Source organism: Macadamia integrifolia, chromosome 1 (assembly GCF_013358625.1).
Source record: "Macadamia integrifolia cultivar HAES 741 chromosome 1, SCU_Mint_v3, whole genome shotgun sequence".
In the NCBI taxonomy this organism is placed as follows: Eukaryota; Viridiplantae; Streptophyta; class Magnoliopsida; order Proteales; family Proteaceae; genus Macadamia; species Macadamia integrifolia.
Window position 1 is genome coordinate 30,962,342 of NC_056557.1, and position 20,642 is coordinate 30,982,983.

The following is a 20,642-nucleotide window of genomic DNA, read 5'->3' on the forward strand; positions in this document are numbered from 1 at the left end:
TCCTTACTTCTGTTCCAACTCATTCCAAAAGCCAGAAAAGGGGGGAAATGGTTTTATGTTATATGCTATTAGTAAAAACCCAACATCTTACTTACATGTGAACTTTCTTAGTGCCAAGATCATTCAGAAGATGTCGCAACCAACCACCCTTCACCGCTGTTGCCACCATGGCTTTACATTTTTTCTGTGTTCAGTCTAAAACTTGATCTGGCGTTCTGCTGCTCCATTTTTCCAGACTTCCAGGTTCTTCTCCTTGGAAGCCAATTTTTTTGCAGCCACTCCATTACCCAAAAAAAGTCCTGCAGATCACCAATGCACCAATACTCCATTAATCCTTTGGTAAATTAAGAAGATAGATTCTTCGATCTACTCTTCTATTTTATGGGCTAATTGATCGATATTCATTGTTGGCTAATGCACTTCCAACAATTGGATCCGACTTTTTTCCTTCACCGAAACCCAAAGGGGGTGTTTGTTTCGCTAATTCTATAGGTACATGTATTGATTCTGGTTATAATTCCAATGAGAGACTTTCTCTGGAACAATTATCCTTATAGAATAATTATTTGGCTACCTAATTCTGTGACTTGATTTTTCCTGAAAAACTGTTTGGTTATCCTGAGTCAGTCAATTGGATTCATCTTAAATCCGCATGAAAAACTATTTGGTTCCCATGTTTTTAGATTGTCATCATATTATGATTATAAAGATCGATATTTTCAGGTATGGCAGTTGAACAACCTTGACTGATGTATCAAAAATCATTTGTTTGTGATCATGAGAAAGTGACAAAGCAACATGCTTGACCATTAATGTATAGAAATAAGATTGTTGTATCATGATTATACGTTTCTACCTATGTCATTGTCACTCGTATTTTACGATTCCAATTTACACGACAAATGCAAACACTGTAATCCTTGAATTTGAAATACCATTCTCTAAGGTGGGTAAAAACTAAAGAGGGAATTGCTGACGACTTTTATAAATAATTCACCCAAACCTGCACTATATTGACCATATCATTAATCTTCTACATGTCAATGCTACCCTCACTGAAATGTCCACAAAGTGGTCCAAGTCTAGATGTAATATCAAGAATAAATACAGAGTAAATCCAACTTATTTTAGAGAAAAAAAAATTACATAAATTATAAGATTCTTCATTCTGCTATTGGAAATGTTTCCAAGGCATTTGACAATTTTTATTATTTTGAAATTGAGATTCAGAAATTATGTACAACTTTGATTGAGATACTTCCCTCACATCCATTTTTTTTTCCTTTCATACTGAAATATAATCACAAGGGGTCTAATTTCCAAGGTTCTTGATCGAAAACTTGAAAATTGCATATCTTCCAGCATCTCAGATGAAGCTGAAGAGGATGAAGTTGAAGAAGTTGACGAAGACGGCACATGAGGGACTAGAATCTCATTTGAGTTCAATCAGAGGAACTTCATCTGTACAGAAACTATCATTGTTATCTGTACAATTGAATGGGCTTGTAATACTGATAAGTTGTTTTCTTGTTCTTTAATCTCATTAACAGTCGACTCTAAAAACGCTCATTTCCCCTGTTCTGGTCTGCTTCACAAATGGCAGAAACAGAAAATTGTTGTTGCAGTACTAGTGGTGGTGTTGGTGATGGTAGTTGATGTGGGGATTGGCTGGTGAGTGACGGTATCAATTCCCATCTTCTTTAGCTCCTTGATGTGGGTGTTCCAGTGATTCTTCATTTCATTATTAGTTCTACCAGGGAGATGAGCAGCTATCTTGGACCATCTGCAAAACAGGAAATACAGAGAGAAAGAGGTCCTTGAGTTCAGTAAAATTGTGGAGTTCAGAGTATTACCATAGTAAATGCTAACCTGAAATTAAAGAAAACAGAGTTTACAGAATGGAGAACCTGTTGCAAAGAGAAGCATGGGGATCAATAACCATTTCTCTTCATATTCTGATAACAAACCCCTTTTCAAATCAGGTCAAAGGTCATTGGTCCATTCTAAGCCTGCAACTTTTTCCACATCTTAATTTCCCTTCTTTTTTCCATTAATACTTTGTCCAAGTGACCTAAAAGAGAAGCAAAAGAAAAATCCCAATCACCGCATTACATATGATGATTTTCAAAACTAAATTATAGATTTCTGGCTGTAACTATGGTAGTCTGGTTAGGTGCTTGGATATACTTAGAGCTTCCATCAAGAAAGCAGTAACGAAGGCACTGACAGAGGAGAAAGGAGAAGTAAAAGACCACTCTTCTTGTGGGTCAACATGTTGTCCTTGTGCATTGCTAACCATGCATTGAAGAAAAAGAATGAAGAAGTTGGATCACTTTGGAGAGAAATCTAGAGAAGAACTAAGGACCAAAAATAGAAGAAGACCAGATTGGAGATCCTAGGATCTCTCTCAAGAACTTTTTACATTTCATGTTCTGATTCCTTGAAATTGTTGATATTAAAGTAGTATCACAAGTCATAGACTTATTTAAATATATCAAGTAAATTAACTAATATGTTGCATGTGGAAGGGGACACCAAAGTGTAAATCAACTTGTCCCCAAGGTTTGGCTTCATAACCCAAAGCCCACTGACAAGGAACCAAGTTTGGCATTTACGCCATTAATAGTAGAGTTGCGAGATCTTTGACAACATTAATAAACTGCTGACACCACAGAAAGGGTCATAACTATTATAGGGTGAACTCTGTCATAACCTTTTGATTACATAATACAAGAGCATCTAGAAAACCAAATCCATTCATCAGATCAAAATAAAAATTGGATCCAAGCAACCACATGGTGTAAAACAGACTGATGTTGCTGATCCCACTCTGGCATCAATATGATGCAGATCTTGGACAGGAATGGTGTATAAGTTGTATTTTTCACCCCCTAGATACGGACTGATAGATTGATTCAATTGAGAAAAGCCCATTAGACACTTCAGTCCGTTGCTTCAATCTGGCCCAATCCCCTTGCCAAGGAGAATTTCCCAAACAGGTTGAACAGCTAATGCAGAGTAACACTAATGCAGGAGTAGATTACAAGTAACTAATTCCGCAATTTATAACCCCAAACAATACAAATAGGAGCAAGAAACAAAGAAATAATACCATCAAATAAACTCCCAAGGATACAATACCCATATAGGAGCAAAACCAGCCCAAAACCCAACCCGATAGGAGAGAGAACGACCTTCTATAGAGCTGGAGAGAGAAAGGTGCGGCCAGGTCTGTGGGAGTCCAATTGAGCTGTACTTTTGGGTGGAGATAGTCCCTAGGGAGGACACAAAAACCCCCAAATATGAAGGGCTTCTGACGGCTGGTTATGGAGTTACGCACTTTCTTGATTTTCAGACCTAAGAGAGAGAATGAAGAATTCTGCAGGAACATCAACTTGTCTTCTTCAGATAACCTTCAAGAGAGGATCGATTGATCTTCTTAGAGTATAGAACCAGTCCTCCAAAGGATCTATAGATCAGATCTCAAGCTTGGGTAGCAATGAAGGTCAATTGGCTTCAAGAACAAGAACTCTTTGGCTGGCTGATTCTGATTTTGTATGCTTTAACAGGTCTGAACTTCTAATAACAATAAATAGAAAAAGAAGAATCGATGGAGGGTTGAGAAGGGTGAAAGAGAATAAAGGAATGGGTATCTCACCCCTCAAGTTTTGGGTATCACACCCCTCAAAGGTTTAGGCATCTCACCTCTCAATAACAGTTCTTTTAGCTAAAGAGTAATCACTCAATAATTCATTCATTCAAATCTCTAATTATGAGTACATAGGCTCCTCTATTTATAGAGGGCAGAATAGCAATCAAACTACTTAGGAGCTAGTTTCCCAATAGGACTAGACATTCCTACTACAACTAGAAGCTAGTTTCACAATAGGACTAGACACTCCTACTACAAATAGGAATTCAAAATAGGACTAGGACTTGACTTTATGACTCCAACATGGAGTAGAACTAACTAACTAATAGTCCATATAGGACTTTACAACTGACCAATGGCCTAATGGGCCTTTATTAAATTAAATAGAAATTAACTAAACTAATGAATTAAATCCCGTTTTTCTACCTTCTACCCATTTTAGGCCCATTAAAGTGGTCTATTTCAAAGAAAACCCATGGGATCAAAGGCCCAACACATATATAAGACAACCCAAGGCTTATTTGCAATAAAATAAGCCCAAGTAACATATCTACATCAACTCGCCCTCTCTTAGAAAAAATTCGTCCTCGAATTTTGTAGAGTGTGAGGGTGATTATATCATGGTGCACGTCCCTCTTCAAGCCGTAGAAAAATTCAGGTAGCTCTTTGATAATAAAGATGTAGTCTAGAATGTGAGGAGCTCGATCTTCAAGATACTTTAATGGGATGACTAATTCCACATGCTCAACCTCAAGGTCTTCAGATGTATCCATGAGGTCGTCTTCTAGCACGTCCTTTACTTGCTCTTCTTCGATCATAGGCTCTTCAAGTCCCTTGTCAGTGTTCGTGTCTTCATTCGTGTATGTAATGAGGTTTAAAATATACATACCACGATCATCCATCTCACCTTCAACTTCATCACCTTCCTCCTTGTCTTCAGTGGTGGTATCGGCCATCCAATCATCAAGTTGTGGTTCACATACTAACATCTTTGGATTGGCTTCAAGTGCAGCAATGGAAACACTTGATTTCACCTTCTTTATAAGTCATAGGTGTTTTCCCCTTGTCTAACGTGGCTTGTGGGACGTTGTTTGGAGCAGTGGTTGCCTTTCCCCTAGCCATGTTTTCCTCAGAATCATGAGTTGGTGGGTAAGAACGTCGAGGAGTTGACTTGAGAAAGTCCTCTGCCTCTAAGGATTTGTCAATACAAGTATTCATGGAGGGTATCTCGATCACACCAACTTCTCACGAATGTCACGCCTTAATCCCAATTTGAAACGGGATATGAGTAGTTCTTCATCTTCCTTATAGGCACCTATTCATGAAAGTAATTCATTGAATCGGTTAGCATATTCTTCTACAGTCATAGTACCTTGCCTGATGGTATTCAGCATGTCGTAGAGCCGACGTTGGTAGGTTGGTGGTAAGAACCTTTCATTGAGGATGAACTTCAAGTCTTCCCAACTGCGGGGCATCTGGCGCTTGCGCATGAGCTTGTCTTCTTCATTCTTCCACCAGTCCCTAGCTCCACCAGTTAGCTTGGTAATAACAAATTGGACTTTCCTTTCAGGCATACGGTACCACCGGAAGTAGTCATTAAAAGAATTCACCCAATCTTGGTAATAGACAGGATCATGTCTTCCATTGTACTCTTTTAGTTCCAGTTTAACCTTGTATGTATCATCAGGCTGATAAAGCTGATTGTCATACTCATCATACTCTTCATTCCAAACTGGTAACCTTCGAGGTTGCATGGTGACTCTTCTGGGAACATCACTAGTGTAATTGACAGTAGGTTGAACATTAGTTTGGGCAACAGTTGGCTGGGTGTTAGAGTGGGCACCAGTACTCACTTTTAGATCAGCCAACTGTCGGTCATGTCCATCCAACCTCGTAGACAAGGCTTGGATTGCTTTCATCACATCTTGAAGGTGGGTTGGGGTTCTTCTGTCTGAGCCATAGCTCTGATACCACTTAATGCAGGAGTAGATTACAAGTAACTAACTCCGCAGTTTATAACCCCAAACAATACAAATAGGAGCAAGAAACAAAGAAATAATACCATCAAATAAACTCCCAAGGATACAATACCCATATAGGAGCAAAACCAGCCCAAAACCCAACCCGATAGGAGAGAGAACGACCTTCTATAGAGCTGGAGAGAGAAAGGTGCGGCCAGGTCTGTGGGAGTCGAATTGAGCTGTACTTTTGGGTGGAGATAGTCCCTAGGGAGGACACAAAAACCCCCAAATATGAAGGGCTTCTGACGGCTGGTTATGGAGTTACGCACTTTCTTGATTTTCAGACCTAAGAGAGAGAATGTGAAGAATTCTGCAGGAACATCAACTTGTCTTCTTCAGATAACCTTCAAGAGAGGATCGATTGATCTTCTTAGAGTATAGAACCAGTCCTCCAAAGGATCTGTAGATCAGATCTCAAACTTGGGTAGCAATGAAGGTCAATTGGCTTCAAGAACAAGAACTCTTTGGCTGGCTGATTCTGATTTTGTATGCTTTAACAGGTCTGAACTTCTAATAATAATAAATAGAAAAAGAAGAATCAATGGAGGGTTGAGAAGGGTGAAAGAGAATAAAGGAATGGGTATCTCACCCCTCAGGTTTTGGGTATCACACCCCTAAAAGGTTTAGGCATCTCACCTCTCAATAACAGTTCTTTTAGCTAAAGAGTAATCACTCAATAATTCATTCATTCAAATCTCTAATTATGAGTACATATGCTCGTCTATTTATAGAGGGCAGAATAGCAATCAAACTAGTTAGGAGCTAGTTTCCCAATAGGACTAGACATTCCTACTACAACTAGAAGCTAGTTTCACAATAGGACTAGACACTCCTACTACAAATAGAAATTCAAAATAGGACTAGGACTTGACTTTATGACTCCAACATGGAGTAGAACTAAATAACTAATAGTCCATATAGGACTTTACAACCGACCAATGACCTAATGGGCCTTTATTAAATTAAATAGCAACTAACTAAACTAATGAATTAAATCCCGTTTTTCTACCTTCAACCCATATTTTAGGCCCATTAAAGTGGTCTATTTCAAAGAAAACCCATGGGATCAAAGGCCCAACACATATATAACACAACCCAAGGCTTATTTGCAATAAAATAAGCCCAAGTGACTTATCTACATCAAACACACTTGTAAACATTTTTTGAAGTTGTAGCAAGCTTTTTTCCTGTAGTTTTTTTTGGGTCTGTGGAGATTAATGTTCATGTTAGCAAATAGGTTCCAATACATTGTATATGGTGATAAAACAACTTTCTATATAGGTCAAGTAGATTACAAATTGGCCAGTTGAAGTCAATTTTGTGTTATTGGCGGACATTATGTATTTTGGGGGATTTTAATGCTTTTGAGGCTCATTGGTAGTTTTAGTTCTAATAATTAGTAGGCTTTCTAGACTGGCCAGCTGCTATGGAAGGTTTTCTACTAAGTGGGTTGAATATTTAAAAGGAATAAGAAAGTCCTAGTTGTTATAGGACTTGGAATGGGCAGCAAGTCATCAACCACATAAGCACACAAAATGAATGAAGTGAATCACTTAAGTCTCCATATTTTCATACATTTGGAGTGATCTCTCATGAAACGGTCAGAAGATGGAATATGGCCACAAGAACATGTCAGATTTACTTCCACCATGACAAATTAATAAGAAAACCAAAATCCAAAGAAGTGATTGTATCCTGACATTTTTACACAGGAAGATGCAAACACCATTTCATACATTTCCAAGTCCATCTAGCCTGGCTAGTTTAAGAATCACAAACCAAATCCCGTTAAAGAAACACCAATTACTACATTATGCATGTGAATAAAATTAGAGAATCCAAGCTCTAAAGCTGTAGTAGATGACACTCAAGAAAGTCAGAATCACAGAGGTATTTCTTGCTTAGAACAAAAGGAAAGAGTGGAATAATTCAGATATTTGTGATATAAACTAACAGAGAAAGTCTTGCAAGTATCCAAAGCTACTACAGAATGAAGAACCAACTGAAAAATAAGGTAGCAACTAGCAAGTATCCCCACAAATTCATTGAAACTGGATTCATCAAAAGACACCTATTCCTCTGCTTTCAATTTACAAAGAACCAACCACAGAAATCTCCCCCTGATTGCAATGACAGTAATCTGGGCATATATTAAGTCATTTGGTCAAAATTTTCATTAATGTCATGCAGATAAAAGGAGAAAATTTGAGAACCATACCGATACCCCTTGAAGCTAGTGTTTAATGGGAAAAAGTTTGAGAAAAAATTCCCTGCAAAAGATCACAATATGATTCAGTAATCAGTCAATAACAAACCAGAAAAAGTATAAAAAAAAAAAAAAAAAAACCCAAATAGAGAACAGAACTTATCTTATAACAAGAAAAATAATTAAACATCAAAACTATAATCCACTGGGGGTGCGTCCAAGAAAATAAATAGGAACCCTAATTGAATAACAAGCACAAATTTTACAGAAAACCAGAAACCCTTGCTTCATATCTTCCCCTCCAGAAAGCAGACCTTGTCCAGGTGTGAGATTTCAATTCAATTAATCAATTAACAATTTATTTAAATAATAATTTTATAAATATAAAATTATAAAATAAAAATATTTATATATATAAAATATATAGATAGAGTTCGAAATTCAAAGACAAACTAAAGAAAAAAATGCAATTCCAATTTACGGTAAGATATTTGCAGAGGAAGAGAGAGAGGAGAGAGGCATACCTTGGTGCTGTTCTGGTTCCAGTGGTTTCGAGCAAGGAGATCAAGGAAGAGGATGAGCAGCTGAGACACCCTGATAAAAGTGACTCCAACTGGAGTCAGGGTTTTCATACCAAGGGTGGAATCATGTAAACCGATTTAGAAAACACCTATTGATTTAGTAGAAAGTGACGATTCCATGGGTTCACATAAATCTGCAATGGTTCATCTCTCAGTGCAACCAAACGGTTTAAAAAAACTGGAATTACGATTCTACAGAGATACTTTCCGTAGAATCACCAAACCAAACATGACCTAGAAGTCCCATTCCTTGAAACCTGGCCAAAAACAAACCAAACACAATGCATTTCATGCTAGAACAACACTTTATAGCACTCAAATTAGAGAAGAGTTATATGAATATCTTACCTATTTGGTCTTTAGTCGAACACCCACCAAGGGTGGCAACTTTGGCATGTGTATCAGCTCTTAACAATGTGCTGACATTACATAATTTACAACATGAGTAGCAGTAAGTGAATAACTGTCAGAAGGAATCTGCAGGATCATGTACTCTTGGAAATTGGAATGCATATGGACCTTAAGCTGTGATACCATCTTGATCTGTTTGGTCTCCGATCGATATGATCTGGGACAACACCCCCCACCCCCCCAATAAAACAAAAAAAAGCCTGCAGCCATTTACATACATAGCTTAAAATTCTTAAAGTTGGAAGACTCCACGATATGTTTGAAACAAAAAGCAATGAGAAAAAGCCCTCAATGGCAAACAAATACTAGAAAAAAACCATTATAGACACTGAAACTCATTTATCTTGAAATAAATTTCTTTATATTGTATGAACACTATAATTACAGAAGTTAAGAATAGATTTCTCTCAATGAGACAAAAACATTGGGGGGGCAACTCAGTAGCAAAAGCGTGCAGAATGCAGTTGTCAGGAAAAAAATACAATATACAGTCTTGCCAAGATTCTAAGCCAGATCTCAACACCATTACTTAGTGGTTTTGGGCTGTTGAGAAGTCAGAGAAGCCATCCAGTAGCGTAGCTCTTCCTTCAAAGCAGGCAGCATGGGGTGAAAATTTCCTTTCTTGAGTGGCAACAATGGCTTCACCGAACAGATTGACAGAAAAAAATAACTAATTAATTCATTGCATCAAAGAAACATACTGTGAATAAATTGGAAGAGCTAACACTAATCCTGTAAGGCACATGCCTCATTTTTGTCCAGGGATCCAACATATCCAGGTATAACAATACCCCTTAGATGGGGTATCGGCCAAGATTCTACACCAAATTGACAGTCTCAAATATTTGACAAGCACTACGCAAGGGTACCAAAAAAAGGAAATGGCTCTTTCTGCACAGAGAGAGAGAGAGAGAGAGAGAGAGAGAGAGAGAGAGAGAGAGAGAGATTATGAAAATAAGTTGATGTCAAGACTGCCCGACTGGGCGAAGGAAAAAGTTTATTTCAAGCAATAGATGGATTCCATGGATCTTTGGCCACTTGTTTATAGGTTATTTGTGGTACTAGGCCTTAATTATAAGTCCATAAGGGTGAGGTGTGATCTAAGAACGAGATTACAAATAGATACCTTAACTTCTAAGTTCGAAAAGTTCAAGTTAGATTACGACACATACAGCTGTCCATGAATTCTGTTTTGAGTCTATTTACTTTTGATGCAAATATGCACTCGTGGACCGATCCACACCCATCTGGGTATCCAGTTAAAGATGACTAGATCCAATTTGGGTCTTTGGTAGTAGGATCTTTTAAGATTTTATTTCTATTCTCATGCAATCTTTTAGTTTTGGTAGCTTAATTAAGAGAGACCTATCAGGATTTAGTTTCCAATTAAGTTGAGTTTTCAAATTAGAGTAGGTTTCCTTTCATGTTGGATTTTTTTCACTATTTATGTCATGTAACCGATTGAGAAATTAGAGAATGACAAAAGATGAATTGTGATGAGTGTTTGCTTGCGGGCCATTGTGTGTGCGATTCTCTTCACTCCCCCCTTCTTTGTGTGACTACTCTCCCTCCCCTACAACTCTGAGTTTTCTCAACGATTTCTTCCCTTTCCTACCGGCCCTCCAACAACTTGGTATCAAAGCCGAAGGATCTTCTATCCTTCTCCTCCTTCCCCATCAACCTTCTTCCTTTCCTTCCCATTCTGTTCTTCTGGCTTCTGCTGAGAACTGAGTTCCCAAAAAAAAAAAAAAAACCTAACCTCACCCCTGTGCCTCTTAAGCACAACCCCCATCGACCCAGTCCATTGACCCTGGATCGGAACCCTCCCTTCTTCCTAGGGTTTTGACAGAAACCACAAAAAAAGAAAACAAAATCCCTTCGGTATCCCACAGCAAAACCCCACCGTCCTCCACCTTCCCCAACCACTTTAATCAACCCATATCCTCCTTTCTAGGTACTTCCAGCAGCGACAAAGGAAAAAATAAATAAATAAAATAAAATAAAGAGAGAAACGAGAGAGCTCGAATTAGAACAGAAAGAAGAGAAGAAAGAGACAGATTCAGAAAAGAAAAAGAAAATCTTACATACCTGGTTTTTTCTGTATCCCGCCGTCTCACCACAAGTTCTCTCTTCAATCAAAGTCACAACACTCTTCCAGGAAGTAGTCGACACCCCCCTCCTCTGTGCAACCCAACTTCCTTTTGCTGGTTTCTTCTTCGCTGATTCCATGGAAGAGAATATCTTTCCTTTTTCGGTATTGAACCCCACCCCACGATTCTTATTCTTCTTATTGTCCTTTTCTTTAATTATTTTCCTTATCCCAAAACTATCCGTTCCTTTTTCATTGTTTCCTTTCTCCCGTATTTGTTTCTAATTTCCAAATCTGCCCTCCCACACACACGTGACCTTTTTTGTGCTTAGAGTAGGACTCTCCATATTTACAAGTGCACCACTCACTAGACGTCTTCCATATATTTACCATTCTACCATTGTTCTAATCTTCCATTTAATTACTCTTTTGCCAATCACCCTTTGCGATAAGTGTTCTCTTGCCATAATGGGTCCATAGTGATTATGAATAGCCAACCTAGCCGATGTATCTCAAGCTTTTATTGGATATCCGTCAACAAATGCAATTGATAAGAGAGAAGCTTGATGAGATTCAACGACATTGCACGGATATCAAAGCCCAAGCACACTCTACCTTCACAACTACGTGATCTCAACCATTGAGCAACAGGTAGACGAACCAGAGATGAATTACCAATGTTAGAAGATGATATGGTGCCAATGGTCGTTGAAAGTCAACTTGTGGAAAATCTTAAATCGATTGATCTCTTTAGTGAACTGATTGATTTTATTTTTCCAAGTCACTACTTCACTAATGAACTTCGCATCGCGGATTTCGTAGCATTCAATCATGGTTTTGATAGTGAATTCATATAGGCAAGAATGGATGCTAACTGATTAGTGTTGATTCTCCCAATCTACAAAACTCATCCTCAACACCGAAGGAATTGATGCAAATATGCACCTGTTGACCATCTATACCCATCTGGGTATCCAGACAAAGATGAACCGGATCCAATTTGAGTCTTTGGCTAGTAGGATCTTTTAGGATTTTATTTCTATTCTCACGCAATCTTTTAGTTTTGGTAGCTTAAGTAAGAGAGAGTTATTAAGATTTAGTTTCTAATTAAGTTGAATTTCCAAATTAGAGTAGGTTTCCTTTCATGTTGGATTTCTTTTACTATTTATGCCATGTAACCGATTGAGAAATTAGAGAATGAAAAGATTAATTGAATTAGTGTTTCTAAAGCCTACGGGCTATTGTGTGAGCGATTTTCTTCCCTCCCCCCCCCCATTCTTTGTTCGACTCCACTCCCTTCCCTACAACTTTGAGTTTTCTCAAAGATTTCTTCCCTTTCCCTACCGGCACTCCATTAACTTTATTCAATAAGAGAGTGATTAAGAGTCCAAAATATGAGTGGAATACAAATTTCAAAGGACTATACATATGCATAAAACCCTCCTCCATCAAATAAGCATGATTTGAATAATGAAAAGTTTTCTTAAGACTTTTTGAGCTGTTGAACTATACATACCAGACTAGTATTCCAGATATGATTTTCTTCTTCTGATATGCTCTTCAGGTGTGACATTTCCTCATTAAAACTTGAACCCATAACCACTAGGTTACAATGGAGCAACCTTACAGTTGCGCCGAGGTCCACCTCTGAGTTTTCCTCATTCTTCTTCTATATTCGTATCATAGTTATTAAGGCGCTGGTAAGGTGACGCCTAGGCGCTAATGCGGTTGAGAGAGATTAAGGCAGTAAGCCGCTTTATGTTGGGTATGAAAGGCGACCATCTTATGCTATACGTCGGCTAAAGCGATGTCTTATGAGTTATGACGCGTTATGGCAAAGGCGACCGCCTTATGGCTATTTTAAAAAAGATTTGTTTCTACAGCTGATTTATGAATATTCCAAAATAGACTTCATGTTTGGCAGGTGCATAAATTTTGATGCACATGAAATACGCTGGATAAAAAACTAATGACTTAAAACTCTACCAAAAAAATAAGATATTCTTTCAAAACCCCAAATCGCTCCACAGCCGACGGTGAAGCACTCCAGCGGTCCCTCCTTCGATTCTTCTCTGACGACGGCGAAGGTTCCTTTCCCTCTCTCCAGGTATGTTTTTTATTTTTTTTATTTTTCTCATCTTCTGTGAGAATTTTTTTTCTCTCTTCTTCTTTCTTTTCCCTTCTTCTTCCTTCTTTCTTCTTCTTTCATCTTCATCTATTCATCTGTTCATCATAGTCTTATGACTCTCAAGTCTTAATAGTTTTTTTTTTCTTACCTACGGTGAGACCATAAGAGTCGTAAGACTTTGCTGACGCTGTGTGTTTCTCATACCTAGGAGTTGAACATTATTGGGATTGATCAAAGTAGGGCCCTTACATATTAGTAATGAACGAATACTACAGCAATAATGGTTATCGTTTCCCTCTATGGCAAGAGAAAAGGCTTCTATTAATGAGAACTGAGATCCTTTCCTTATGTCTCATTATCTGATAATTGATTCAAATTATTAGCTCTTAATTTCTCCATTCTTATGGAAGTTCAGAGGGCTTTTCAGATTCCCGTTTGGGTTAAAAAAACCTTCTTTCTACCATCACTGGGGCTATGAAAGTTTCTAGGTCTGAGATTTTATTCCAAAAGCCCTGGTGAGGGTCTTGTTGCTGTGGTTTTGCTTTACAATCGAAGTTATTCATCTTGAGGCTAGATTGGGTAGGCATTCCACTCTTCTACTGGTTATTGTTGAGACTTTTACCAATATTCTATCAAATTTCCATAGGCAATACTTGTGGCACTAAAAGCTTGAGTAGTCCATGTTTCAAGTCTGGTGCTTTAGTTTTGGAACTCCGTAGAATCCATCCTATTCAGTCTGGTGAATATTTATCTAGCAAATGAGTAACAGGATTCAACTAGGATTTGAGTCAAATAGAATGGTTTTATAAAAAAATCACATAGGAATGCTTTAGTCAATAAGGCGACGCTTTATGCCTGCCTTATCGCTAAGGCGCTCTGAAAGACCCTCAAACGCCTCCGTCTCCTTACCGCCTTAATAACTATGATTTGTATTAATCTTAATGAATATCTACTTCTCCTAGATTTTTCCTTCTTAGTTCTCTCAAAATGAATCTATTGGTCTCATATTCTTATTATTTCTGCTGACTATAGCATCTTCGAGTCAAAATTTCTATTCTGAACTCTGTATAATTCAGTAATAAATCAGTTTATTAGTTCTGATCTTTAAGATCTGTTATCGAATTTTGATTCTTGCTCCTAGCTTGATTCTTTAGAGGTTTTGAGATCATTCATCAGATCTTACCTAATTTCCAAGATTCTTAATTCGATTGACAGGCCAGATAAATCTGCCTACTCGATCTGATATTGGGCTTAACCAATCATTAGATTCTGACTCATAATTTCTCCTATCACGCCTCTATTTTGACCAAAACAGTGCCTTGATTCTACATCTATCCTAGAACATTAGCAGTTTTATTTTTCCCTTCAGAATTCAGATTCTTTCTAGAACCATAACCTACTAAGTCCATCCAATGGACAGATAGGAATCCAAGAGATGGTGCAACACCTTAAAGCCTTTGGACCAATTATAATATGTGCCATTTGTGCACTACCTGGGCAGGGAGACAGCAATAAGTCTTCTACAAAAGAAACCTTGTTTTTTTATCATAAATAATCTACTTCATTAATAAAGCATCAAAACTTCAAGCACATTAGCTACAACACACAGAAAGAAAACTACTTACTGAGATTCCATGTAATGAGGCACATAAATGACCCTCAACCTGGCCGCCAAGAATTGACACCAGCGATGTCAGGTCTACTGGGCAGAATCTGGGCAACACTATTACCTGGAAGAACTGCAAACACCAAATTGTTCATAGCTCATACTAGGTGCTCAAGCGCTAGAAACAATTTTATGGGATAGCCAAGCATTTTTTCTCCTCAAAATTCAAGATCACCTGGGATTGGAGGTCCAGATAGCAGAGGATTGTGGAGAGGTTGCTGGAAACCCATATTACTCGAAGGTCTGTCAACAAGTGGGCAAAAAATTCCTGCTATGATAAGATAATAAGTATTCTGGATAACTCATATAGCATTTAAACTTACATAATACCAAACAATTTGCGAGCAGCATCCAGATAGCAACTACATATACAAAATCTTGCAAAAGCATGCCACAGCCAAAGGGACAAGATGACAGTGATCATAGAGAGAGAGAGAGAGAGAGAGAGAGAGAGAGCAAACTCGGGCATTCCCATACAGACACAGTTTCTGGAATCTAAGGCCCATAGTTGTAAACCAAACCACAGGAAGCCAACAACAAAGCATTTGAATACTGGTTAAGGTGCACCCTGACCATACACATGGTACACAAGGTTCACCAGAACATTCCTTAGCATGAAACAAATGTTGGTGAAATATAAATATCTCAATCCATCTTATCATTCAATAGGAGAAATGCACAAAGGATAGTAAAATATCCCCAGACTAGAAAATGGAAGTCGGGGTAGGGGCACTTGAATCTTAAATTTAAGGACAAATTAATTATTGGTCCAGTGAGTTGTACTTGTCCACAATGAAATTCAGAGGCACGACGAGGGCCATAGATCCATAAAACACCCACCGATTTATGGATTTAAAATCACTACTACAAATTCTTTTGGAACGTTTATGTGTTCATATATTTTTAATTTCTCTATCCATGTATAGATGTGCTGTAAAAAAATAAAAAGTACCTAGTGCACAAGGATCCTGTTACTGCAGTGTCTGAGGAGGGGCATGTGTATGCAGCATTAACCCCCATTTTTTGGTGGAGAGGCTGTTTCCTTGTTTGAATCCACGACCACCAGGTTGCAATAAAGCAACCTTACCATTGTGCCAAGGCCCACCCTCAATAGATATGCCAATACTACTAGAAAAATGTTTATGAGGATACGGAAAGAAAGTCGAATTTTGTTCCATAATCGATGCTCTGAACTGTTAAACAATATTCATAATTTTCACGTAAACCAGATCTTTGTTTTGACCAATACCGAAAAAGAGAATTTTTGTGTTTTATATGAAGGAATTACATTTGAGAAGATGGAAGAAACCAAGGTTCAAGATTTCAGTTTCAAGAATGACTGAAATGGCACCGCAATATGGTCCATTTCAGTGAAAAAACCAAAACAATGAAGACCCCTCAATTTGCATGCCACTTCATTTTGACAAGTGTCTTAAATCAGAACATTTTATCGAAATTTCGATATTTCAACCGAAATTTCAAACCATGGAAGAAACAACCTGATCAAGAGTATCTCAATGGCTCAATCAAACATAGTTGTCAAGGTGTCACCTAGGAAGGCACCATGTTGGTGCCACCATCCATCCAGCCATAGTTGTCAAGGTGCCGCCTTGGCGTCCAGGAGGTTTTCTTGAGGCCTAGGCCACTGTCTCCTTGTTGCACTGTATGTCACCTTATGTTTTGGCAGTTATTTATGCCAAATACCATTCAAGTAAATGTCACCCCTATTTGAATCCAATAAAATTAGTTTAAAAATCAAACTCCAAATCGTCCAAGAACAAAAACTGGATTTTTGGTTGTAGGGCAATTTTCAACATTCGAATACTAAGGTTTTTCTCAATTCTGATTTACAAATCTTATTATGGTAAAGCATTGCTAAAAACCAAAAGTCCAGTAAAATAGTCTTTTGTTTTGATGTCCATAAAATTATTTACATTCAAGCAATTTAACAACATTCGGCGCACTATAAAATAAATTTGACCGAAATATAACTTTGTTATAACAACTCAAATTTATGTAATCTTAGACTTGTTGGAAAGCTAGTTTTGTGTTATACCTAATACAAAAAGTCTCATGCAAAAATAAAATCATTTGACCAATCAAACTTATTATGGAACAAGAGAATTTCTCTAAATCTCAATAGTCATGTTGATTTTTTATGACTTGATGTGAATGTAACTATGTTGATTTTTTATCACTTGATGTTGCTTAATGTTAATTTTTTATGTCATAAGGTATATATGTAACATAGTAAATAACTTTAGAACATAGGAGAAATAAAAAAATTAACACATGGGCGATTTGATCGCCATATTGCCAACTCAATTAGCCACCCTCCACCGCCTTGGGTCGCAATGACACCGTGACAACTATGCATCCAGCCCTCTCCAACGCCTTGGGACGCCTAGACACCTTGATAACTATGCAATGAAGTGGTCTAAATCTGCTCCACAGAGTATAGTATCAAATTAATTAATTGGAAGCATAATATCAAAGAAAATTGAATTATTACCCATCAGTGTAATTAGAGGATATTTTTATAGGTAAAAAAAGTTAAAGAATTATTTTATCTCATGCCATTTCAAAGCATGTTCAGTTAACCTTCTTGGGATTCCAAGATCTTTCAATTTCAAGCCGTACTTTGAATGTTACAGAGAATTTACTGATCAGGTCTTACAGTAACATGTTTTTATAATGGGAAGCCCAAATAGATTAGATGTATAGGGCCCGTTTGGTATCGTTCTAAAAAAACGTTTCTGAAGTTTTTTCGTTCTATTGGAACGAAAAAACGGAATCTTCTGTTTGGTGCATGGTCCGTTTCTGTTTTTTTGGAACAAAAAGTGAAAAAAAAAACTGAAAAAACGAGATTGGACGGAACTCCATTTTGGAGTTCCGTCTTCCCAGTTTCGTTCCATTTTACAAAAAAAAAAAAAAAAAAAAAATTCCCGATAAAAATCTGAAATTTTAAAATACCATTTTTTCGTTTAAAAACTGCGTTTTGACACAGAAACTGAAATTTTCGTTTATGACACGAAACGGCGTTTCTGGAACAGAAACGATACCAAACGGGCCCATAGTATCTTTATTTTTCCCCTTTCTTTGAAGTACAAGTAAACTGGTCCTACCTTTATTTGAACAATTGATTTGCACGTGATACATTTTTTGTCAATAAGCTTTCACCAATTCCAACAAGTTTTCCTTTTCGATTTGTTGAAACTTGTTCAAATTAGATCCTTTCAATTTATATATCAAAGACATGCTTACGAAGTTCTTCCAACTTATTGATTGACACTAGTTGAGGCTGGCCCAGGGTACAGGGAGCCACCACATATGAGGTGATAAACGTCAATTTGCCTCAATGAAAACAAGAGCTGAAGGAGTATATAGATGACCTAAGGGTGGTCATGAGGAGAGCTACGGGGTCACTATCATATGTGATGGTTGGCGAAGCTGTGTCTAAGTGGTTGGCATTCCATAGCATCCCAACAAACGCCACTACAAGGCCCTATTACCAGAAGATGCTTGATGTGGTTGCCAAAGCTGACCCAAGGCTATAGGGTTCTATTGTATACGAGGTGATGAATGTGTATTTGCCTCGTATAAACAAGAGCTGAAGGAGTTATAGATGGCTAGAGGGTCGGTCATATAAGAGAGCTATGGGCCACTATCATGTGCGATGGCTGGACAAGGACCACAAGAAAGTCCATCATCAACTTTATGGTTTACTGTGACGGGAAGACGGTTTATTCGAAATATGTGGATGTAGCCAAGGAGAAAAAGGATGCAAAATACATTTACAAGTTGTTGAAGGAGATAGTTCAGGAGGTGGGAATAGTGAACATTGTCCAGATTGTGGCAGACAATGAAAGCAACTACAAGAAGACCAGTCAAAAGTTGATAAATAACAATAAGTATTGACTCTTCTGGACTCTTTGTGCAGCACATTGCATTGACTTGATGTTGAAGGACAAGGGGAAGTTAAAAATTGGTGCAGATCGTGGTTGATAGGGCAAAACAGCTGAGTACCTTGTGCCTTCGCCATCATGCAACCACGGTTTCACCCCCTTATTATCATTCTGTTAAGCTGAATTTTGATGGAAGCTCGTGAGGCAATCAGGGTGGAACTGGCATTAAAGGTGCATTTAGGGAGGACTTATGGTGTGTTGTGAATCCTATGATACACTAAAGATACGCACAAAAAATGGATAGGGAACACTTTTTTATACACTTTTGCATTAAAAAAATATTTTAAAAAATAGTTTAAAAAATCTATATATAACATGTATTATGCATAAACACAAATTGGAGAATATCGCACTAAGAATCCAACGTTTGTAGTTGTCCCATAAAAGTAAAATCCTTGTTCCCAACCTTAATTTCCACTTTACTTAGAAATAAAAATGGTTGGCAGCAACTTTGGAACAAAAACCTCTCAAAAAATCGTGTTTTTCTAAAAAATACCCATCTTTAGCCATTATATGACCATATCGGTACGTATCGTACCGTATCTGTATGTATTGACCGATACATACCAAAACGTACATTTCACCTCATATTTAATTTTCCATAGAGTACCGGTATGTATTGATGCATATCGGTGGTGTATCCGTGCGTATCGGTATGTATTATAGGATACATATCGATACAAAAGGATTTTCAAATTTCTATGTATTGTATCAATAGTATCGTATCGGTAAGGGTCGATACAGATATGTATCAGCCGATACGGTACGATACGTACCGATACTTTAAACCATGGGAGTGGCTACCATCAGATTCGTATTCGGCCCAAAGACAAATGAAATACTGCCTTTAAGACCAAGGATGGCTTGTTTGAATGGAAAGTCATGCCTTTTAGGTCTAACAAATACACCAAGTACTTTCAAGCGAGTTATGACAACGGTACTTCATCCTTTTATTGGCTGTTTCTTGGTTGCTTACTTTGACGATATTTTGATGTACAGCAAGCACCAAAAAGTGCACATTAAGACAAGTCATGAAAGTACTTTGTACGGAGAAGCTTTACATAAATTTTAAGAAATGTTCGTTCATTTTGCCCCCAGGTTCCTTTGATTTACTGTCTCATCCAAAGGTGTTGAAGCTAATACGGAGAATATAAAAAACATCACTGAGTGGCGAAGATCCATGCAAAAAGATTGATGTGGTATGACTAATTATAATAATCGTCAGTCGTCAACCTGACGCACCACTACAAATAAGCCATAGGCTTACAACGACAGACCATAATAATGTGCTGACCGCCTACCTAACATACCATATAGTTCGGACAAGTCAAAACGTCCTACATGCATCAAGTCCACCACCAAGATAGTCCTTCACCTAACCTACTTTTATTAAAGGAAGAATGTGATAGCAAATTCTTGACAGCCCCACTAAGCACAAAAGTAACAACTTGAACACACAACTCTGCATTGAAAACTGTGTAACCAGCAGACAAGTCCACATTGAAAACTAGATACGCAACTCACAACTCCGCATTGAAAACTACATAAGCAGCCCATAACTCGAGCCAGGGGTATCTATGAATAGCGGCTCAATGCACCAACATAGCCCAGCACCACAAGCAAACCAATTGCAACTCACGTGCATTACGTCCACCACCAAGACAATCTAAGTGACTATATGTAATTCAAATACAAATCAACAAATAACAAGGATTGGTTATTCTGAAACTGCCAACATGTATCATAGAAGATGCATATAATATCAGAAATGTCGAGAAAATTGATTTTTTTAGACGTTGAGGATATTACAAGCCCAAAAAGGGCAACCAGTTTCCACAGTTCACCTAGTTACTTTCAGATTTCTGCCCACTACAAGATACAGAGCCGGCTCTAGAGTAATTGTTATGGCCTTCTTCTTTTGGC

The 20,642-nt window shown here is 37.8% G+C and overlaps 1 protein-coding gene and 1 long non-coding RNA gene across 2 annotated transcripts in view; both read right to left on the reverse strand.

Annotated features, from left to right (window-relative positions):
• Positions 1-985: 985 nt before the first annotated feature.
• Positions 986-3,146, reverse strand: LOC122083920. The gene is made up of 2 exons (XR_006141755.1): positions 1,908-3,146; positions 986-1,783 (listed from the first exon to the last, which is right to left on the reverse strand). It is a non-coding gene; the product is annotated as an uncharacterized LOC122083920 (long non-coding RNA).
• Positions 3,147-9,195: 6,049 nt separating this feature from the next.
• LOC122073170 (ENHANCER OF AG-4 protein 2-like) overlaps positions 9,196-20,642 on the reverse strand; it is a 95,565-nt gene continuing 84,118 nt past the window's right edge. Inside the window, exons 9-11 of the mRNA XM_042637711.1 lie at positions 14,930-15,022; positions 14,714-14,827; positions 9,196-9,510 (exon numbers count right to left, since the gene is read on the reverse strand). Of these exons, the coding sequence (XP_042493645.1) occupies positions 14,748-14,827; positions 14,930-15,022 (173 nt within the window). The 3' untranslated portion in view covers positions 9,196-9,510; positions 14,714-14,747. The remainder of the gene's footprint in view (positions 9,511-14,713; positions 14,828-14,929; positions 15,023-20,642) is intronic.